Raw genomic sequence first — 23991 nt, 5'->3', positions numbered from 1 at the left:
CTAGAGTTCTACTGAGACCAGTCTTTTCATTGGCATTCTGCCCTGCTCATTGCTTTTGAATTTTCTCTCTCTCTCCTCTCTTTCCCAATGAAGGCATTTCCTGTAAGGTATTCAGTTCTGTCCTCAGTGTGAAAATTTGTGTGCCTTTTCCACTTGCTTCGCTCCTCAGTTCAAGCTGTCTATCTTTCTCTATTCTCATCATGCCAGAAGGATGCCATCTAACTGATATACTTTTGGGTTTTTTTCTCATTATGGTATTTGAGGATTTTGTTTGATCTTGTACTGGGGCTTGAATTTAGGGCCTGGGTGCTGTCACTTAGCTTTTTCATTCAAGGCTGGAGCTCTACATGGAATTCTAGGTCTACTTATTGCTTTTTTGCTAATTAGAGATTATAGTCTCATAGACTATCCTTTTCCATCCTCAGATCTCAGACTCCTGAGTAGCTGGGATTACATATATGAGCCACTGGCCCCTAGCTCAAATAATACTCTTGAGCCTCTCACTCTGCTCGTAGGCCCAGGCTTGCTGAAAAAGTGGTTAAGCACAGAGAATACTTTCTTTCTTTCTTTCTGTATCTTTCTTCTTTCTTTTTCGTTCTGAGAGTGGAACTCATCCTATGCTCATTGGCTGGTGCTCTGCCAACTGAGCCACGCCTCCAACCCCACAAGCAGAGAATTCTAGCTTCTCAACACTGTTCCAAACAGTGTTTGGACCCTTTCCAACCTTGCCTCCTCTAACAATCTCTTGACTCCTCCCTGTGAGGAGTGGTTGTTATTACAATCACTTTTACCCACCACCCTCAGGCCTGAGAAGGAAGGAGCCTCCACAGGAGTGGACACCATCTGCACCTACCGCCTGGACCCTACAGGCCCTGGGCTGGACAGAGAGCAGCTGTACAGGGAGCTGAGCCAACTGACCCTTGGTGTCACCCAGCTGGGCCCCTACAGCCTGGACCAGAGCAGTCTCTATGTTGATGGTGAGCTGAGGCCATCATGTATTGCTTCACATTCTCCCTCTCTCCTCTCTGTCTCCCCACACACACTTCTTACTGGTTCCTTCTCTCTATGCACAGGTTATCCCCTCCACACCCGGGCCACGACCCCTGGCCGTGAGTATTCTCATATTTTAAAAGTCTTCATATCCCTGCCATCTTCTTCCACCTGAGCCCCAGACCTGAGGCTCCCTGCCTCTGCTTAACAAGGACACCCTCACCTCCATCCTGCATTAGACAAGAATCCAGAGTCCCAAGACACCCCAGACATAGGATCCTCCTCTGCAGGAAGATGGAGCTCCCCACAACCCCAGTACATGGAGCATCCCTTCCCTCCACTTCTGCAGGAATAAACACTGAATAGTAAAGGACCATGTTGGGGTATAAGACTGGGGCAACGGGGAGGGAGGGGCTGTGTCACATCAGCTTTCTTTTTTGTTTGTTTTTTCGTTATTGTAAAGATGATATACAGAGTGGTTACAGTTACATAAGTAAGGAAATGAGTACAGTTAGACTGATTCCACATTTCATCAGGGCTTCTGTCGTGGACTAGGTTATTATGAAGAGATTTATGTCACAAGCTGGGGCTGATATCACATCTAGTTACTATATAAGCGTCTCATACTTTGATCTAGACCTCACATTGGAGTTCTTTTAACAAAAACAAATTGTATTTTACCAAACAGATACACCAAATATACAATCACAAGGTCCTTCCTTCCTTCCTTCCTTCCTTACTTCCTTCCTTTTTTTTTTTTTTTTTTTTTTTTGGCCAGTCCTCGGGTTTGAACTCAGGGCCTAGGCACTGTCCCTGGGCTTCTTTTGTTCCAGGCTGGAGCTTTACCACTTGAGCCACAGCTCCATTTCTGGCTTTTCTGGTCATTTATTAGATACTCAGCCTGATGAGTAGCTACGATTACAGGTATAAGCCACTGGCATCTAGCCCATTTCAATATTTTTTTAAAAAAGATATCTCACATGGCTATACCTGCTGTTGATGGCTCACACCTTTAATCCTAGCTTCTCAAGAGACTGAACATCTGAGGATTACAGTTTGAAACAAACCCAGGCAGAAAAGTCCATGAGTCTCTTACCTCCAACTAAGCACCAAAAAGCCATAAATAGAACTGTGCCTCAAGAGGTAGAGTGCTAGCCTTGAGCCAAATGACTAAGAGACAATATGCTGGCGTTAATTTAAGCCCCAGGACACAGACACACACACACACACACACACACACACACACACACACACACACACACACACTGGCACATTACTTTTTTTTAATTGTCTTCAAACATCAGAGTTCTTTAACCCAAGCGCCTGTGTTTGGAGTCCAGAAGTAAACTTTGATGCTTCATGCTTGAGGGCTCTGTCTTCCTTTTAATAATCATTGCTGTGGATAGGGCAGGTCACAAATAGAGCCTCTCTCCAATGACTAAATTTCCTTTTTGCTGATGAGGGCATCTCTGTTGCTTCCTTTGGTGCATGCAAGTGTGTGTGCGTGCGTGCATGTGCGTGTATGTGTATGTGTATGTGTGTGGCTATAGGTAACAGCCAGCCCCAAGCATCACCCCTATGGTGAGTTTTCTGCAACTATGGGTGCCTTAAAATATCTCCCTCCTCCTTAAAAGTAAATAAATAAAATAAGAGCTTCCAAGCCAGCCTACCTCTCCATATGGTACCCACTTTTTGAATGGGAAGAAATCCAGAAGAGATGCCCAGAAATGTAGGCTGAGTTGGGGTTGATAAGAGTCCCCCATTCTTTTCGACCTCCTCTCACTCCCAAAACACACATCCAAGGATGATGGCCAGCTCCAGACTAGGGTGTAGAGAGAGAAGCACAAATTCTTGTAACTACAGCCATGATGGGTACCCGGGACTAGTGGTTCACACCTGTAATCCTAGCTACTCAAGATACTGAGATCTGAGGATCGTGACTCAAAGCCAACTGGACAGGAAGAGAGATTTTCATCTCCAATTAACCACCAAAAAGAAAAAAGAAAAAAAGAAGTGGAGCTAGCCTTGAGTGAAAAATGGCTTAGAGATAGCTCTTAGGTCCTGAATTCAAACCCCAGGACTGTCACAGAATTAAAAAAGGAAAGAAAAGAAATATAGGGAAAGGGATAGAGGGAGGGGAGGGAAAGTGAGGGAGGGAGGGGAGGGAAAGAGAGAGAGAGGGGGAGGGAAGGAAAGGAGAGGAGAGAGGAAGGAAGGAAGAAGGAAGATACCACACATTTTTGGATTTCATTCCTGTTTCCTCTGTGTCTTTTCCTCAGCAGCTATGACAACCACTTCCTTCCCAGCTTCCTCTCCAGCTCCATCTCTGACTACAAGAACCACAGGTAGGAAGAGCCACAAAATTCTCATGTATACAAAACTAATGAACAACTAGTCCCATCACTTGTAGCAGATCGCGTTCTCATGGCTCACTCAGATTCTCTAAGGAATACTTGCATTTCCAGTGGTCCTGGGGCCCATCTTGTTGTTTGGGATCCCATTCCATATCCCACTCATACCATACAGGACATCACAGGGACCAGTTGATATCTGAGCGGAAGACATCATTGTACCCCAAGCCTTCTCCCTCATTACCAAAGACAGAGGCTAAGAGGGTCTTGATCTTCTCACACACATCCCAAATTCATCCATCACCAAATCTCTCTTCTGAATTCAAGACTTCTTGCTAGCTCTTCTTTTGTCTACATTTTATATTACTTAAACTTCATTTCTGGCCACCACCATTTTATTTTGTTTTATGCTGCTAGGACCCCTGTAGTAGCCTCTACTCTGATTACCTAACATTCTCCTCTTAGTAATTACAATATCCCTACCAGCGGGCAAATGTTCATGTCATTCTGGTTATGGTGACAGAATTTGGACAATGCCATCTGGCCATATGGACAATCCTGTGTTGTATGGTTATTGTCTTTCTTTGCTGGGCTCAGAGGATCTCTCTGTTCTCGTGTCTACCCTTCCTCATGGCCACAATGAAAGAACTTTAAGCTCCTTGAGTGGCCATGTTCTGTCCTCTGCCAGGGCCCCTTGGCCCAGGCGGGTTTTTTTTTCTCCCTGAAGTGATTTACATGAAGTAAGCACTCGACAAATGCACACTTGAATAAATTCCAGGATGTTTCCTCCTTCATGTCTAGCAGTCCATAACTAGTGTCCCATAGTTAGGGCTGGAGGCAGTTGTGATCCTGACTGCCCAAGCTGGACATTCTTCTTGTTTTCCGACATTACAGCTAATATCTCTACCATGGTACCCGTCACCCTTAACTTCACCATCACCAACATGCATTACACGGAAGAGATGGGACACCCAGGTTCCTCCAAGTTCAACACTACCAAGAGGATCCTACAGCACTTGGTGAGCCTCTCCCCATGATCATTTTGCTCTAAGATCACAGCGTCTCAGCTATCCTTGCTAACCTCCTCTTTTCTCATCAGCTCAAGATTTTGCTCAGTAAGACTAGTATCAGCGCCCTCTACACTGGCTGCAACCTGGCTTCATTGAGGTGAGACACACACACACACACACACACACACACACACACACACACACACACACATTTTCCCCAGATGGAATCGTTCCTTAAGCTGATGGAAGCAGGTGTAAGAGTTGGTGTAAGGGTTGGAGAAAAGAGACTTCTACACCATTCAGGCCAGAAGAGAGTTTATTTGGGAGAGCCAAATTTCCAGCCTGTACCAGATGTAGATGGAGGTGTGCAGAGAGAGTTTATTGGGGAGGGGGAGACAAATTATATAGAAAAGGGAGAGGAGGAGGTGTGGCATCAGTGGGTTTGGAAGTGACCTCAGAGCCTGGGCAATATCCCACTGCCCCCAGGTGTGCCAGTTACCTGAGTTACAGGTGCTGGTCAGAGACTTCTAGGGAGAGCTGCGTGCTTGGGCATTGGGAGAGAAAAAAAGGAAGGGGACATTTTTCCTGAGTTCAGTAATCCAAACAAGGAATTACATTTAGTGCACAAAACCTAAACAACATTTCACTGGAAATGAGGACTCTCCTCTTAGAAGAAGAATGATCATGCATCCTGTCTGCAAATACTAATTTAAAAAAATGTTTTCTGAAGCTTAGTGCTAGTGGCTCACACCTGTAATCCTGGCTACTCAGGAGATGAAATTCTGAGGATCATGGCTCAAAACCAGTCCAGGCAGGAAAGCCCATGAGACTCTTACTTCCAATTAACCATTTTTTAAAGCCAGGAGTTATGACTCAAGTGGTAGAGTGCTAGCCTTGTGCAAAAAAAAAGTCTAAGGGATAGCACCCAAGTTGTGAGTGCACACACACACACACACACACACACACATTTTCTGTCCTCAGTGCAAGGAGGCTGTCTCAGATGAGACACACTTAGCATTCTCACCACTTGCATTCTCACCACAACCAGAACTCTTGGGACACATCCTCAGGACTCCACATCCCCTTTCTTTTCCAGGCTTGCAAAGGATGGGGCAGCCACAGGTGTGAATGTCATCTGCACTTTCCACCCTGACATCACTGGTTCTGGACCCAACAGAGAGCGGCTGTACTGGGAGCTGAGCCATGAGACCCATGGCGTCTCCCAGCTGGGCCCCTATGCCCTGGACCGGAACAGTCTCTATGTCAATGGTGAGGGACCATGTTACATCCATACTTTCTCCATCCTAGTTGGACTTTTGAATTTCCCCAAAGTGCTGAGCAAAACTTGCATCTCTGTCAAGTTTTTCCCCTCCTTGTGGGTTCTGTCTTCATGGTAATGAATCAAAACCCATCCTGAGAACCAGGCACTGGTGGCTCAAACCCTATAATCCTAGCTATTCAGAAGGGTGAGATCCAGAGGATTGAAATTTCAGGCCAACCCAGGCAGAAAAGTCCAAGAAACTCCATTTCTTGCAAGAAAAAAGTGGACTAGAGGCATGGCTCAGGTGTAGAGTACCAGTCGAAGAAGACCAAGACCTTGAGTTCAAACCCCAAATTGGAAGAACAATGACTGGGTCCAGCTGCCTTGCAATCTTAGCACCTGTTTGCCTCCGTTCTGAATTTCCTTCCCTTGCCTCTTTCCTGTTTTTATCAAAAGTCCTCAGTTATTTTTACCCATACTCCTTTATGTTCACTCAACCCTCCCTCAACTTCTCTTTTCTCCTCACTGCAGGTTTCAGCCTTGGAGCTGCTGCCCCAATTACCACAAGTGAGTATTCCTGGCCCTCATTTTTTGGTGCCACCTCCATTTTCAGATTGAGGAGGAGGAGGAGGAGGAGTTCTCCTCCTTCAGCTCCAATCCTCAGTGATGGGAACCATCACCCAACAAAGGAGGGTTAGAAGGAAGTATGGATAAGAAGATGAATTAAAGAAGGCTTGAAAGGAAGAAGCAAGAAGGAAATATTGAGGAATGTGTCCATGAATGGTTGAAAGGAAATACAGAGGAAGGGAAAGGAAGGGGAAGACGAAACAGATACAAGGGTTGGCTTCACTGGCTCATGCCCATAACCTGAGCTATTATGGAAAGAAGAAATTAGGATAATCACAATTTGAGGTGAACATCCAGGCAAAAAGTTAGCAACAAAAAATGCTGGGCACAGTTTGCATGAAGATGAATATTGCCATCAAAAGGAAACCCAAGGGGGAAAACAAAAACACAAGACTTTATCTAAAATAATAACTAAAGCAAAAGGGGCTGAGGTAAAGCTATTTCTGGAGAAAAAGGGATAGATTAAAAGAAGGAAAGAGGGAGAGAGAGGAAAGGGAAATGGAAAGGAGGTTAGGATATGAACGAGGACAGGAAGGACAGAAAGATGCAAATAAGATATAAGATATAAAAGGGAAAGGAGGAAGGGGAAGAGAGGGAGGGAAAAGAGATGGGGGAAGGAATGGTGGATGGATGAGTGAATGGATAAGTAGATGGATGGTGGATAGAGGGGTAAATAGGCATATGTGTGAATGGATGGATAGTGAATGGATAGATGGGTAGATGGATAGTGGGTGGGTGGATAGATGAGTGGATGGGTGGATGGTGGGTGGATGGATAGGTGGTGGGAGAATATATGGATAGATTGATGGATGAGTGGATGGGTGGGTGGATGGGTGACTGAATGGATTGACTGGTGGGTGAATGGATGGATGAGTGGATAGGTGGATGGATGGATGGATGGATGGATGATGGATGAGTGGACAGGTAGATGGGTGGATAGATGGATGGATTGGTAGGTGGGTGGTTGGGAGGGTAAATGGATGGACATGTGGGTGGATGGATGGATGGATGGATGGGTGGGTGGTAAGTGGGTTGGTGGGTGGATGGATGGAAATAGTCCATCTAGACCCCCAGTCAAGGACACCCTTACCTTGCTGCTAGTGTTGTCTTTTTGCACAAGGCATCCTTAAGTTTACCAGGGGACAAAGAGGCCTTGGAAGCCCCACACTAAGGAACCCCACTCTATGCCAACCCCATCCATCCACTGTGTTCCTTCAATACCCTGTAATCTCTGTCCTGCAATAGCTGGGGAGATCAATAAGGAGCTGTTCACTGTGAACTTCACCATCACCAACTTGCGCTACTCAGCTGACATGGGCCACCCTGGCTCTGTCAAGTTCAACATCACAGATGCCCTTATGGAGCACCTGGTGAGCAGCCTGCTGCCCAATGTTTGCCCCTTCCATGCCCAATCTTGGCATGATACTTGCCACTAATCAACACTGGCTCCCTCTTTCTCATCCATAATGCAATCTTTCTCCTATAGCTCAGCCCATTGTTCCAGAAGAGTAGCCTGGGTCCCCGATACACAGGATGCAGGGTGACCACCCTAAGGTGAGAAATAGCCCCTCACTTCACCCCATGCCTCCAATCTTCCCCTCCCAGAGGCCAAGAGTAAACAACACCGGACCAATTTTCCTGCCCCCATGGAGCCACACTCTAGAAGGAATAAGGACAAATGATTTATGATTGCATAGAGGTGGACCAGAGAGAAGGATGTGGGGACTGTGGGATCCAGAGGAGCCCCCTGATAGATCCTGGGGGTCAGGGGAGAATAGAGGAGAAGAGGGCAGAAAGAAGGAAAAGAAAATAAAAGGAAAGGAAAAAGAGAAAGTGGACAGGGAGAAAGAGAAAGGGAAAGGGGGAGGAAAAGAAAGGAGGAGGAGGAGGAAGAGAAAGAGAAAGAAGAAGAGGAAAAGAAAGGAAGGAGAGGAAGAGGAGGAGATGGTGACAGAAGGAAAAAGGAGGAGGAAGAAGAGGGAAAGGGAGAGGAAGAGGAGAAAATAGGAAGAGGATGACGAGGAAGGAAAGGAGGAGGGAATGAAAGCTGACTGCTGAGCAGTGACCAGGAAATAAAGCCAGGAAGGAGAGATGGAGAGATGTTTGTAGACATAGGAAGAACACCTGTATCCATTCAGCAGCCACAAGCAATTCCACATGGCTGGGGACTGGGCTACCCAATATGTGGGGATCACAGATACAGGTGCAGCACCCCCTCCCTAAAAGTACACCCCCTCCCTTACCAGGTCTGTGAAGAATGGTGCCCAGACACAAGTAGACATGGTTTGTGCCTACCAGAAGGCCCCCAGCAGCCTGGAGCTGCCAGCTAAGCTGGTGTTCCAAGAGCTGAGCTGGCACACACATGGCATCACCCATCTGGGCCCCTACGCACTAGACAAAGACAGTCTATACCTCAATGGTAAGCAAGCCCTTCAACCCCACTGCCCTGGGCCCCTGCAACCGGTAAGAAGTGATCTGCCCAGTGAACTGTTCTCTAAGGGGAGACACAGAATAATAAAGCCACCTTCCACAGCTACCCTGCAAATCTTTGTCCTTGATAAATACCATTTGCAACCAAACAAACAAACAAAACAGACCTAGTAGGGCTGGGAATATGGCCTAGTAGTAGAGAGCTTGCCTCGTAACATGAATCCCTGGGTTCGATTCCTCAGCACCACATATATAGAAAAGGCCAGTAGTGGTGCTGTGGCTCAAGTGGTAGAGTGCTAGCCTTGAGCAAAAAGAAGCCAGGGACAGTGCTCAGGCCCTGAGTCCAAGCCCCAGGACTGGCAAAAAACAAACAAACAAACAAAAAAACAGGCCTAGTCGCTTCCACCTGTAATCCCAGCTACTCAACAAGCGGAGATAGGAGAAATCATAGTTTGAAGCCAGTCCAGGGAAAGAAATTCTATGAAACTCTTCAACTCTTCTTTCCACTTAGCCACCAAAGAGCCAGTAAGTGGAGCTGTGGCTCAAGTGGTAGAGCACCAGTCTTGAATGGAAAAATATCCAGGACCAGTAAACACAGAGAGAGAAAGAGAGAGAGAGAGAGAGAGAGAGAGTCAGGTGCTGTGTGGTGGCTCTCGCCTGTAATCCTAGCTACTCAGGAGGCTGAGATCTGAGGATGGCAGTTCAAAGCCAATCTGGGCAGCAAAGTCTAGGAGACTCTTATCTCCAGTTAACTACCAGAAAACCCAAAGTGGTAGAGCACTAGCCTCGAGCAAAAAAAGCTCAGGGACAGTGCCCAGGCCCTGAGTTCAAGCCCCATGACCACCACCACCAACAACAACAACAAAATCAGGGCCAGATGAGTTAAATAATTTTCCCAAGATAGTGGCAGCTTGAGAGTTTCAGATCCTAGGCATGAGCCTCAGTTTCAACATCTTCCTGAAAGCATTTTAATTAACAGAAAACTCTTTTCTGGGGAGAATTAGGACAGTGATGCATCTGCTTCTATTATTATTATTATTATTATTATTCTCTTTAAATAACACAAAGGGTTTCAGTTTGACGTGTCAGTATATGAGTGCAATCCATCTTGATCAATATCATCCCTTCTATCATGCTCCCCCATCTCTCCCAACCTCACCCTCCCCTTAAGTTACTTGGTTCTACTTTCCTATATGAACATTGAATATTATAACTGAAAGTACTCTAAGCAGTGCCCAGCCCACAATGTGTGTGCTGGCCCCACTTGGACAGTTTTTCCATGTGTGACTTTGTTTTCCAGGTTATAATGAACCGGGTCCAGAGGAGCCTCCTACAAGTATGTGTCTTCATTCCCCTCCCCCTTTTAGCCCCTATGGGTCATGGGCCACGCCTTGCTCCTTATTCACAAAGGAGGCCCACCCCAGACTCCAGGCAATCCTCTGAGTGGAGCCAAGGGCCTTGTGGGAGGAAGAAAGCTGGGTCTTTAGCCTGTTTGTGGACCTGTACCCATGGTGTTGGATTTCTGAATTTTCCACACTGCTCTAGGTTGGAAGGAAGATATTTAAATGAGCATTCCCTATATAGTTAGGGGTTAAAATCAGATGACAACTGGCAACTGACATCAGTATTTCCACCCACCCATCATCCATTCATCTATCCATCCATCCATTCACCCACCTATTCACCCATTACCCATCATCCATCCATCCCAGTCCATCCATTCACCCACCATCCATCCATCTACCCAACCACTATCCATCCATTCATCCACCCACCTGCTTTCCAGCCATCCACCCACCCACCCATCTATCCAACTATCTTCCCATCCATTATCCATCCACCTACCCCTAATCTATCCATCCACCCATCCATCCATCCATTCACCCATTCATCCATCTGTTCACCCATCTATCCATCCGTCTACCCACCCATCCATTTATCTATTTACTCATCTTTCCTTCCATACATCTACACATCCATCCATTCATCTATCTACTCATCTATCCATTTATCCACTCATTCATTCATCTGTCTATCCACCTAGCCATCCACACATCTGTTCATCCATCATCACATTTATTCACCAGCTTATCCTTCCTTTTCTCCTTCCATCTCCCCAACTTCTCTTTTGGATGTGTGTGTGTGTGTGTGTGTGTGTGTGTGTGTGTGTGTGTGTGTGTGTGTGTTCTGTGTGTGTATGTTTATTTACATACGTGTGTATGCTGGGCCTGAGGCTTGGACTCAAGGCCTGAATGCTGTCCCTGAGCTACTTTTGCTTAAGGCTGGTGTTCTACTACTTGGGCCACAGCTCTACAGCCAGCTTTCTCTGAGTAGCTTATTGGAGGTGAGAGTCCCACAGACTTTTCTAGTTGTGCTGGCTTTGCTCTACCATACTCAGATCTAAGCCTCCTAAATCACTAGGATTACAGGCATGAGCCAGCACCCATCAGTCTCTTTCTGATTTTTATTCTTCCTGCCCTCTCACTGACCCTCCATTTATGCTTTTTTGCCTATCCATCCATGCATCTTTCATGGTCATCCTCCCTCTTGCTCATAGCTCTGACTCCTTTGAGCTAATGTCAGTCACACCCTCAATTCACACAACCATTCTTTCTCACCTCCTGTTTCTGGTGTGCCTGGGAATGGGAACACTGACTTGTGACCCTGTTGGAGGAGCTTCTCCAGAGTGCAGAGCTCTTTCTTGACCCATAATCTTTATCCACAGCTCTTGAGCCAGCCACCACAGTCCTGCCTTCTCCATCTACATCTGTGCAGCCAGAATCTACCACTGGTACCTGGGAAAGGGAAGGGCTTTCTGAAGAAACTTCCATGGGCATAGAGTCTTCCAGGACAAATAGGAATGACCCAGACAAACAAGATATAAGATAGTATTCCTGGGGTTGGGAATGTGGCCTAGTGGCAAGAGTGCTTGCCTCTTATACATGAAGCCCAGGGTTCGATTCCCCAGCACCACAACCACATATATAGAAAACGGCCAGAAGTGGCGCTGTGGCTCAAGTGGCAGAGTGCTAGCCTTGAGCAAAAAGAAGCCAGGGACAGTGCTCAGGCCCTGAGTCCAAGGCCCAGGACTGGCAAAAAAAAAAAAAAAAAAGACAGTATTCCTGGCCAGGTGCTGGTAGCTCTCACACTTGTCATCCTAGCTACTCAAGAGGTTGAGATCTGAAGGATTGCAGTTCAAAACCAGAGCAGGCAGGAAAGTCTATGAGACTCTTCTCCCAATTAGCCAGCAAAACAAGTGGAGCTATGGTTCAAGTGGTAGAGTACTAAAAAGCTAAGGGACAGCAACCAGACCCTGAGTTTAAGCCCCAGTACCAGCACAAAGTTAAGTAATTAATTAAAAGGGAATGAGGGGGGTTCCTGCCAGGGGGATTCCACGAATGAAAATTCAGTAGCCAGAAACAGAATGTTGTAGAGCTGAGGAGAGACACTGGTTTGCATGAAATCATGAGACCACACCAAGAGCAGATGAATCAAACTGAAAGACCAGCAGGAACCAGATTAGAAAGGGCCTTGAATGCTAAGCCAAGGAGCTAAACACTGAAAATACATAAGATGCCATGAGTAGTAAATGGAGAAAAAGAGTGATACTAGGTGTTGTTGTTTTTTTGTTTAAATGTCATTTCAGAAAAAAAAAATTATCCAGTATGGAAGCATAGGGAATGATTTAAACAAAGTATCTACTGGTATAGGGTAGGAGAAGCTAAGACCTGAGCAGGGGTTAGGGAAAGAAATGCATGGCAAAGGAGGAGAATTCATGGTCACTTGGAGATGACACGTATGCAGATTCTGACTTTGTGTGGCCTCATTGGCTGCTGCATGTGGGGAGAAAAAAGAGCACATGAAATTAGGAGTCCAGCCTGGTGCCAAGGCCAATTTTCCACTGCCAACATCTCACCTTCTTCCCTTCATACAGCCACAAGTTCCTCCCTGACAACCTTCACCCTCAACTTCACCATCACCAACCTTCCATTCTCAGAAGACTTGAGCAACGGCTCCACCATGTTCAATGCCACAGAAAGGATCCTGCAGAGTCTGGTAAGATGGAATCCATTCTACCCAGCTCTCGCCTTCCTTCTCCCCCACCAACTCCTGTCTCTCTGAGCCTCCTCCTTCCTCCCCAGCTAGAACCTTTGTTCTGGAACAGCAGCCTGGGCCCTGTCTACTCCCATTGCAAACTGAACAACCTAAGGTGAGCAGGCTCCGCCATTTTGCCAAGAAGGACTAGATCCATTGGGCGGATGAGATTAAATACTGCTCTCCTGCTCAGAGGTGTCAAGGTCTCTTTAGAGTCTACCTCCTACTCTCTCTAGGCCTGAAAAGGATGGCGCTGCTACCAGCGTGAATGCTATCTGTGCCTACCGCCATGACCCTGTGGGTCCTGGGCTGAATATCCAGCAGCTGTACTGGGAACTGAGCCAAATGACACACAATACCACCCAATTAGGCAGCTACACCTTGGATCAGCACAGTCTGAATGTCAATGGTGAGCTTTGGTTGTCATCTGTGTTTGCTGTAGTTTAGAGTCTTCCCAGGCCTCTGTTAATTCGTCCATAGATGTGTGTGTATGTATATATATATATATATATATATATATATATATATATATATATATATATATATCCTACCAACCAATCTCTCTCTTTCTCTCTCTCTCTCTCTCTCTCTCTCTCTCTCTCTCTCTCTCTCTCTCTCTCTCTCTCTCTCTCTCTCCAGGTTACACTCAACAGGTCACAATAATCACCTCTATAGGTGAGTAGCCAGTGATCCCCCAGATTTGCCCTGAAATCAAAAGAAACAAATGACAATTCCTGCCAACATCTTCAGCTGTCAGAAAAGGACAGAGAAAGGGGAGCAGGACATAGGCTAGGAATTCAGTGAAGGCAAATCAACTAAGAATCACTACTGCCTTGTGGGCCAGACACAGAGAAATGGGCCATTCAATGTTGTTGGTTAGAAGGGGGAGTGTGGTAGTGAATACCTGTAGTCTTGGCTACTTGGAAGGATAAAAGTAGGAAGATGGAGGCCAGGAGTTGGCAGGCTAATCTAGGCAACATAGCAGGACCCTGCCTGAAGATAAAAATAAAAATGTTGACTGGGCCAGGTGCCAGTGGCTCACGGCCTGTAATCCTAGCTACTCAGGAGGCTGAGATCTGAGGATCACAGTTCGAAGCCAGCCCAGGCAGGGAAGTTTGTAAGACTCTTATCTCCAGTTAATCACAGAACAAACCAGAAGTGGTGCTGTAGTTCAAAGTGCTAGAGTGCTAGCCTTGAGCAAAAGGAGCTCAGGGACAGTGCCCAGGCTCTGAGTTCAAGCCCCAGAACTGGCAAAAAATAAATGTCAGTTGGGTGGATGGATGGAGGAAAGTAGATGAAGAACTCAGTAGACATATGGTATGCAAGATTGCTGAAGCCAGATGGTGGTGGCTCACGCTTGTCAACCAAGCTACTCAAGAGTCTGAGATCTGAAGATAGAGGTTCAAAGCCAGCCTGGGCAGAAAAGTCTATGAGACTCTTATCTCCGATAAACTACTAAAAAGCCAGAAGTGGAGCTGTGGCTCAAGTGGTAGAGTGCCAGCCTTGAGCACAAAAGCTTAGAGATAACATCCAAGCTCTGAGTTCTGAATGGCACCAAAAGAAAGGAAGGAATAAAGAAAGGAAAGAAAGAAAAGAAAAGAAAAATAATTGTTGCTACTCAGGAGGCCCAGATCAGGAGGATTTCAATTCAAGATCATATCTGACAAAAATAAAATTAAAAAAAATTAAAAGTTTGCAAGACCCCCATCTCAGCCAATAAAAGCTGAGTATGGTATTGGCTGTGTGTCATCCCAGCCACAAAGAAATATACATAGGAAGACTTTTATCCAGGTTGGCTCAGGTATTCATGGATGATGACCCTCTCTGAAAAATTAACTAATCCAAAAAGGAAAAGGAAAAGGACAGGATTCAGTGGTACAAACCTAAGTCCCAGAGTTCAAATCTGAGTGAAACCATCTGTTCTACTACCTACAGAAACACCAACTGGCAGTCCCAACTCCCAGAACTTCCATCTGAACTTCACCATCACCAACCTGCCCTATTCCCAGGATATCACCCAGCCAGGCACTGCCCTGCACCGGCAGAGCAAAAGAAGCATTGAACATGCGGTAAGAATGGGCTGTCTGTCCACACTGCCCCTGAGCACATGTGAACTAAGTCTTCTATTCACAGTTCCTAAAGGCTGTCCCTTCTTCCTATTCACAAGTTCAGAAACAAGCACAGAGACATTCAGGAGCTAGTTTAGGTCACACAGCTGTATCCATCAGACCTTAGAAGAAGATATCTTTGGTACATACACCTGAGCTACTATTTGCCCATATAAAAATAAATGAAGGGACCCAGAGACCAGTGGCTCACACCTGTAATCCCAGCTACTCAGAAGGTTGAGATCTGAGGATTACAGTTGGAAGCCAGCCCCAGTGGGAAAGTCCATGAGATTCTTATCTGCAGTAAACCACCAAAAAGCTGGAAGTAGAGGTGTGGCTCATATGGTAAAGTGCTAGCCTTGAGTGAAATAGGCAAGTGAGAGCACAAGGCCCTGAGTTCAAATTCCATTAATAGCACACACACACACACACACACACACACACACACACACACACACACACACACACGATGGAAAGAATTGGGCACCAGTGGTGCATGCCTGTAATCTTAGCTACTCAGGAGGCTGAGATCTGGCTGAGATTGGAAGGTCAAGCTTTGAAGTTAGCCTAGGTAGAAAAATCCAGGAAACTTTTTTTTAACTGGTCCTGGGGTTTGAACTCAGGGCCTGGGTGCTCCGTGGGCTTTTACTTTATTCAAAGCTAGCACTCTACCACTTGAGCCACAGCTACACTTCTGGCTTTCTTCTTCCTTCCTTCCTTCCTACCTTTTTTTCTTTCTTTCTTTCTTTCTTTCTTTCTTTCTTTCTTTCTTTCTTTCTTTCTTTCTTTCTTTCTCTCTTTCAGTGGTTAATTGGAAATAAAAGTCACAAATTTTCCTGCCCAGACTGGTTTTGAACTAGGATTCTCAGCCTCCTAAGTAGCTAGGATTCCAGAAGTGAGTCACTGGCACCAGGCCAAAAAGACTTTTATCTCCCATAAACCACCAAAAAGCTGGAAGCAGAGCTGTGGCTCAAATGGTAGAGTCCCAGCCTTGAACACAAAAGCTCAGAGACAGAGCCCAGGCCCTAGGTCCAAGCCCCAGGACACACACACGGACACACACACACACACACACACACACACACACACACAGATGTTGAGGTGCTCTGAGGACCTACACATTCTCTTCTGGTCTTGAGTAGGAAATGCTATTTTGTCTTTCAGCTCAACTCAGTGTTCCGAAACAGCAGCATCCAAAGCTACTTTTCCGACTGTAAAGTCCTGGCATTCAGGTAAGTCCCAGCGCAGGACCTGATGCCCATAATAACTTCTGTGCTTCAAAGAAAAGTGTTCCCTGGCCATCATCTAGTTTCCTCGCTCTTGTGGAAGAGATTCACAAGAAACAGAGACTTCATCCCTCACAACCATCTTCCTCAACTAGTTGCTCCATGCCCCAGAAAGAGGCTATACCAGCCAGTCCTGTGATTCCTGGTCTGAGAGTGGGTGCAGCCCCACTGGGTGTGGTGATGGATGCCCATTGGTGCTGGAAGCCATTGAATCCGGACTGTGGAATCTTGGCAGTGGCTCACAGCTGTACTCCTAGCCACTCAGGAGGCTGAGATCTAAAGGATCACGGTTCAAAGCCAATCCAGGCATAAAAGTCTGTGATGCTCTTCTCTCCAATTAACCAGCAGTTAAGAGGCAGAAATAGAGGTGTGATTCAAGGGGTAGAGCCCCAGCCTTGCGTGGAAAAGCCAACTGAGAGTATGAAGCTCTAAATTCAAGTCCTAGTAATGGCACCAAAAAAATGAAAGAAAGAAAGAAATACTTGGTGTCTTTACAAAAAGTCAACCACTTTTTTATCAGACTCTCCCTATACATAAGACTTTCATTTCTAGACTTCTGGGGGGAAAAGTTAATTTTGACAACTATGGCCAGTATTCATTGTTGTGTGGATTATTTTTTCCTAGACGCATATTTACTCTTGTTGTTCCAGAAATATTCTCTCTGAGGCACTTTCTTTGTATATGAAGGAAATTAAATCTTTAGACATTCCATTCTTCATTCTACCTGAGGTAGATATTTAAGTGCTCCATTAACTACATGGGACAAAGAATGTCTGGATTTGAAAGTGCAGGCAGGAGCGAGTCCTAGGTAATCCTAGCTGCTCAAGAGGCTGAGATCTTAGTATTAAGATTCAAAGGCAGGGCTGGAGATATGGCCTAGTGGCAAGAGAGCTTGCCTCGTATACATGAGGCACTGGGTTCGATTCCCAAGCACCACATATACAGAAAACGGCCAGAAGTGGCGCTGTGGCTCAAGTGGTAGAATGCTAGCCTTGAGCAGGAAGAAGCCAGGGACAGTGCTCAGGCCCTGAGTCCAAGGCCCAGGACTGGCAAAAAAAAAAAAAAAAAGATTCAAAGGCAGCCAGGACAGGAAAGTCCATGAGGCTTTTTATGTCCAATGAGCCACCAGAAAACAGGAAGTGGAACTGTAGTTCAGAGTGGTAGAGCACCAGCCTTGACCACAAAAGCTCAGGGACAGCATTCAGGCCCTGAGTTCAAGCTCCAAGATTGGTGAGGGGAGGGGGAAGAAGAGGGGGAGGGAGGGAGGGAGGGAGGGAGGGAGGGAGGGAGGGAGGGAGGGGGGAAGGAAGGAAAGAAGGGAGGGAGAGAGGAAAGAAGGAAAGAAGGAAGAGGGGAGGGAGGGAAGGAAGGAAGGAAAGGAAGGAGAGAAGGAAGAAAAGGAGAAGGGGAGGGGAAGAGGAGGGGAGAAGAAGGGGGGCAGGGGAGGTCTTCAGATCTAAGATTCCTGTGTAGCTAAGATTACAGGTTTGAGTCACCATCACCCAGCTCTGGTTCTGGTCATTGATGGCCCACTTAGATGAAAGTGGTCATCTGTGGGAAAGAGGGGGGAGGGCATGGAAAGTTCTCAAAACACAGCATCCATAGCCCAGGCAGAGCCGCACCCATCCTTGCCATCTGTGCCCCGCCCCGCAGGCTTGTCCCCCACAGCAACCACACGGGCGTGGACTCCTTGTGTGGCTTCTCCCCACTGGCCCGGAGGGTGGACAGAGTGACCATCTATGAGGAGTTCCTAAGGATGACACAGAACGGGACCCAGCTCCAGAACTTCACCCTGGACAGGAACAGTGTCCTGGTGGACGGTAAGGGTCCCTGAGCCTTCAATCTGTGGCCAAGGCTCTGGCTTCCTCTCCTAGGGCCACTTGCTGGCACCTCTGGGAATCTAGAAGCTGGAGCTGGGGCAGCTTTGAACTCGTGCACAAAAAGAGTGCTTCCAGCCTTCACACATCATTGGAGGGAGTGGAAAGGCCACACCATGGAGCACGGGAGATTGGCTTTTCTTCCCCAACGAGCTCTGGGATCTCCAGAAGTCAAAATAACAAGAATAAAACCTCCTCCCATGTACCCCCACCACCAACTCCCACCATCATTTCCTTGCTTTCCAGGATATTCTGCCATCAGAAATGATTTGGTGACTAAACACACAGGTAAGCCTCCAGAAATCCCTGCCCAGCATAGGAAAGGTAGAAGATGATTAACTCTGACCCATCAAGCAGCAAGCTCCATGTACACAAGGCCTTGGAGCCTCATGAAACTTGGCCCACCCATGCCAAGGGTTGTGGGTATAAGGCTACATATTGCTGCTAAAACAGCACAATGTAGGAATTTCTGAGGCATGCTGCAAAGACAGAAAGCAGTCTTGTACTACTTGGAGATACCTATGGGTAAGGGGGGAAGGGACAAGAAGTCACAGGCAAACATTTGTCTCCCTAGGCCTTCCATTCTGGGCCATCATTCTCATCTGTTTGGCGGGACTCCTGGGTCTCATTTCCTGCCTGATCTGCTGTTTCCTGGTAAGAGAAGATGACTGTCTTCTTCTAATTAGGTTGTGAGAATGTTTAGTACAATCTACCATCTTCTAATGATGCCTTTGTGTGTGTGTGTGTGTGAGAGAGAGAGAGAGAGAGTGAGAGAGTGAGAGACAGAGAGACAGAGAGACAGAGAGACACAGAGAGAGTGCACACACGCGCTAGAACTTGAACTCAGGGCCTGGACCCTGTCTGTAACCTTGTGTATTCAAGGCTAGTCCTCTACCACTTGAACTACACCTCCAGTTCTGGTTCCTTTTGGTGTTTAATTGAAGATAAGAGTCTTGTGAACTTTTCTGCATGGACTGACTTTGAAACACAATCCTCAGTTTCTCAGCAGCTAGGATTACAGGCATGCACCACCAGCACCCAGCTCTGTGTTTGGTTATGGATGGGCCACATCGAGGACAGTAGTCCCATAAGCTTTTCTTGCGTAGTGACATCACAGCCATCTTTCAGTCCATGTGAGCCCCCTCTCAGCCACTTCTACAATGACAACCTTTTTCAAAGATGTGTTCCTCAGATGTGTTGACAGTGTGTCATAAATACAAATTCTTAGCCCGGTGCCCATGGCTCATGGCTAGCTACTCAGGAGGCTGAGATGTGAGAATTGTGGTTCAAGCCCTAGTTCTGCCCAAATGAATAAATCAAGAGCGAAAAGGGAGGGTTTGGTGAAGTGGAAAGAGAAGGAAGACAGGAAGACCATTGGATTGTCATCTCACCCTTGTGGTGTCTCTTGCTTAAGTAGCTGTATTGACAGTTCATTTTTCATTTTGTCTGTCATGAGATTTGAACTCAGGGCTTGGGTGCAGTCCCTGAGCACTTTTGTTCAAGGCGTACACTCTACCATGTGAGCTACAGCTCCACTTTTGGTTTTCTGGTAGTTAACTGCAGAGAGTCTCACAGGGACTTTGCTGCCCAGGCTGGCTTTGAACCATGATCCTCAGATCTCAGCCTCCCATGTAGCTGGGATTACAGGCGTGAGCCACCAGCACTCGGTTCTGTCACTTCATCTTGACTCCTCTTCTTACACAGGTGACCATCTGCCAGCGGAAGAAGGAAGGGGATTACCAGGTCCAGCGTCACCGCATGGGCTACTACCTGCCACACCTGGACCTCAGGAAGCTTCAGTAAAATCCCTCTGGCAGGGGCCACGGGCGAAATAAACTATACTGGCCCCACACAGCCTCTGCCTTTTTCTTGAGTTGGCCCCTGACTGATTCCACAGGAATTCAATAAAAAGTGTTTGGGGGAAGGAGGCATGGTTCAGGTGGTAGAGCGCCAGCCAATAGACAAACATCAGATGCTGAGGTCCAGTTGTGGTCTTAGACCAAAAAAAAAAAAAAAAAAAGAGGTGCTCCTTTTTTTATTAAGACCTAGAAGGGGCTTTCACATTTTTGGTTTTTTATATCATGGTGTCCCTCAGGTACAACAAAATTGGATACTACAAATACTACTACTAATGCTAATAATAATAAACTAGTGTAGACATTGTCATTATATGAAAATGATAATCCTGTTTCCATTTGATTTTTCACTTCCTACTACCCAGTACATGTCTGCCCATGGCACCAATGCCAACTGCCACACCCATCTCTGTTGAGAGACAGAGTGTGGAGTCACAACTCCCACACTCTTGAGAGAATCAGTTTCTATTTTTTATCAGTTCTTTAGGTTCTGTTTAAAAACAACACAGAATAGATAAAAAGCCAGGCACTGGTGGCTCACACCTATAATCCCACTACTCAGGAAGCTGAGATCCAAGGATCAGGGTTCAAAGCCAGCCCTGGCAAGAAAGTCCAAGAGACTCTTATCGCCAGTGAACCACCACAAAAACCAGAAGTGGTGCTGTGGCTCAAAGTGATAGAGCACTAACCTTAAGCAAAGAGCCTAGGGACAGCACCCTGGCCCTGGGTTGAAGGCAGCACACACACAAAATGACAAAGAGACCATGGATTTGCTCCCATTCGATAGCTAAAGAGATGAGGACTCTGAAAGGTAAGATAATCACTAGGGATACAAACTATCTGTTAACTATAGGGACTGCTGGGTGCTAGTGGCTCATGCCTGTAATCCTAGATTCTCAGGAGGCTGAGATCTGAGGATCAAGGTTAAAACCAGCCCAAACAGAAAAGTCTGTGAAAACCAGAAGTGACACTGTGGCTCAAAGTGGTAAAGCACTAGCCTTGAGCGAAAGAGCTCAGGGACAGTGCCCAGGCCATAAATTCAAGCCCTCAGGATGGCACCAAGAAGTAAGTCAAATGTGGAAACCCTGGGACCCCCAATATGAGTAAATAACATGCATGGAGAATACCTAATGCCCACAGAAAATGGCTGGTTGTGTGATTATCTTGTAATGATGCAGCATTCTAATATGTGTGACATGGCACAGTGATTCTGTCAAAAGACAGGCTGAAGGGCTGGGGATATGGCCTAGTGGCAAGAGTGCTTGCCTTGTATACATGAGGCCCTGGGTTCGATTCCCCAGCACCACATATACAGAAAACGGCCAGAAGTGGCGCTGTGGCTCAAGTGGCAGAGTGCTAGCCTTGAGCAAGAAGAAGCCAAGGACAGTGGCTCAGGCCCTGAGTTCAAGGCCCAGGACTGGCAAAAAAAAACAAAAAAAAAAAACCAGGCTGAGTGTCTGTGAGTACTTGTTTTCCTCCTTCTGGGTACCCTGTTATCTGTCCCCTTTGCTATGTGCTCTTTGCTCTGTAAGCAAAACACCCATCAAACCTGTACTTTCTGACCCCTTAAATGTGGCCAATGAACAAGACTCCTTCTGTGTAAGCAAGTCTTTCAATTAAACTCAGTCCTCACCTCCCGTGGCCATTGGAAAGAGATTTAAATAAGTGTCCATGCAGGGACAGATCCCACAGTTAAAGAGAAAAAGACAGACGGGTAGGGCGGTGTACACCTGTAATGCTAACCCTTGGAAAATGAAGGAAGGACTTTGAGTTCAAGATTAGCTTGACCTCTACAATAAGGGAAGAGAAGGGGAAAGGAAAGAAGAGGAGAGGAGAGAAATCACCCTGTCTACTCTTGTGTTACACAAAGAGATTTAATAAAATATTTATTTTAAAGTTTCAAGAAATTCAAATCCCAAAGCAATCCCAGACTGCAAGGAAACCTTGCCCCAGGGCCCAGGTCCATTTTGGATCAGTGGCAATGATCATTTCTCCTTTCTCAGTCTCTTCTGCATCTCCGCCTCACTGGCGAGCCTGTCCACAAGCAGAGCTAGAGCCAGCCTCTCTCTTGCTGCCTTCACCTTCTTTTCCTGGGTCTTTATATCTTCCTCAGTGACCAGAAATTCTTTGCAGAGGAACGGTGGCACATGCAACCCTGCTTTGGCCGGACCCATCTCCATGCAGGGCGATGATGAAGCCTGCTTGGTGTGAACACCTGCTGTTCCGCCTCTCATGTGTTTTTGTAAGGCTTTGACCAGATCTAAAGTACTTAAAAGATCCCCCACGCTGCCGTAGGCCTGGACTCCTTGAAGCCTGTTCTGCCAACACAGTTGTTGGGGTTTCTCCAGATTCTCCTCCCAGTAGTCAGACCTAACCTCATTGCCCAGATGTGATGTAATTTTAGTAACTGGCCTCTTAAAGGATATCCAGTTGGACATCCGCAAGGGGATGGAGAGGCTCAAGGTAAGCTTTGGGTCGGGTGGGTGGGCACAGTCATTTGGTTTCCTCTCAGAAATCTTGGCCATCAGACTTGTCCTCTACCCCTATAAACAGACAAGTTGGGAAGCCGGATGGAGATCATCAGTGATAGCTGGGTGAGGTGGCTCGCGCCTGTAATCCCAGCTCCTCCAGGGGCTGAGATCTGAGGATTCAAAGCCAGTCCAGGGAAGAAAATCCCTACCACTTGAGTCATAGCTCCACTTCCAGCTTTTTGCTGGTTTACTGGAGATAAAAGTGTCACAGAATTTCCTGCCCAGGCTGGCTTTGAACCTCAATCCCCAGATCTCAGCCTCTAGAGTAGCTAGGATTATAGTCATGAGCCACTGGTGCCCGGCTTCATTAATGTTTTCATATGTGTGTTTTAAGCACTTGGATCAGTCACCCCCTTTCATCATCTTCCTTGGTGTTTCCTTCTCACTGGCTCCCAGTTCCAAACAGCCCCCACTTGACACTCTTAGATCCATATATTGAGAATGTATGATATTTATCCTCAGTCCAGGTCATTTTGCTTTAACGTGATGATCTCATTTTCTCTACTCTTCTACAAATGACATTTTTTATGGCTAAATACTCCATTGTATTTATGTACCATATTTTCTTTATTCCCTTCTAGTTCATGAGGCTGCTCTATCACATATACTCATTCTTTGTATACTCATTCTTTGTATGTGTTAGCATATTGAGTTTCCCCAAATCCTGCTCTGCTTTCTTTTATTATTATTTTCTTCATATACAGTCCAATTGTCTTTAAACATCCCTGCTATTTCACTGGGAAAATTTCAAACCACCAGGTTGAAACTGGGGTGGGGGTGGGGGATAGAGGAGGGCCCTAGTGGCTGAATCAGTAATAATCACCCATTGGTTCTCATTTTTCTCTCTTATTAACTAAAATTTCCTGAATCTTTCCTTCCTTCCTTATAGTCTCATGACCTCCATATTACAATGGAGCAATCTTCCTCTTCCCTAGTTCCACCCAATGTCCTTCCTTATTTAAATATGCCTATATTTCTCCCAGTGACCCAGAGATTGCATTGGCCCTGCCTTCTTGTGATCTCCAGCCACTTCCTTCTCCCCCTTCTGCTCAGCCTAAACCCCAGAAGTCAGGCCCCTCTACCTCATCTTTCTCTCACACCTTACCTCCAGCCAGCTCTGCAAACCACATCAAAACCTTCCATCTCCAATCTTCCATCTGAGCATCACATTCCATGGCTGCTTCCCCACCCCCATAAGGTCATAATGACCCTTTGTTGTTGTTAGATGGGAAAGGAACTTTTCATTTGTCAGCTGACACCACCTTCAAGGGGAACACTTTCACATATATTTAGAATGACTTGAATTGTGATTTACATTTGTGGATTTTTTTAAGGTGTATGCTAATCTTTGGGCTTGAACTCACGGCTTAGGCACAGTTCCTGAGCTTCATTATGTTTACTCAAAGCTGGTGCTCTGACCCATAGCTCTACTTCTGGCTTTTTGGTGGTTCATTTGAGATAAGAGTCTCGTGGATTTTCCTGTTTCATCTGGCTTTACACTACGATTCAAAGATCTCAACCTCATTTGTAAAAAAAAGAAAAAACTCAACCTCCTGAATAGCTGGGATT

At 46.3% G+C, this 23991-nt stretch overlaps 1 protein-coding gene across 1 annotated transcript; it reads right to left on the bottom strand.

Moving 5' to 3' along the window:
• Positions 1-21876: 21876 nt before the first annotated feature.
• LOC125347669 (methyl-CpG-binding domain protein 3-like 1) lies at positions 21877-22416 on the bottom strand. The gene has a single exon (XM_048340652.1). The coding sequence runs from the start codon at positions 22414-22416 to the stop codon at positions 21877-21879; it is 540 nt and encodes a 179-aa protein (XP_048196609.1).
• Positions 22417-23991: the final 1575 nt, after the last annotated feature.

This window comes from Perognathus longimembris, chromosome 3 (genome assembly GCF_023159225.1).
Source record: "Perognathus longimembris pacificus isolate PPM17 chromosome 3, ASM2315922v1, whole genome shotgun sequence".
NCBI lineage: Eukaryota > Metazoa > Chordata > Mammalia > Rodentia > Heteromyidae > Perognathus > Perognathus longimembris.
The sequence above is the reverse complement of the archived record's forward strand: the minus strand, read 5'-3'. Positions and strand labels throughout refer to the sequence as shown.

Coding starts and splice junctions, on each gene's coding strand:
- LOC125347669 (XM_048340652.1), bottom strand. CDS start 22,416: ATGGCCAAGATTTCTGAGAGGAAACCAAATGACTGTGCCCACCCACCC.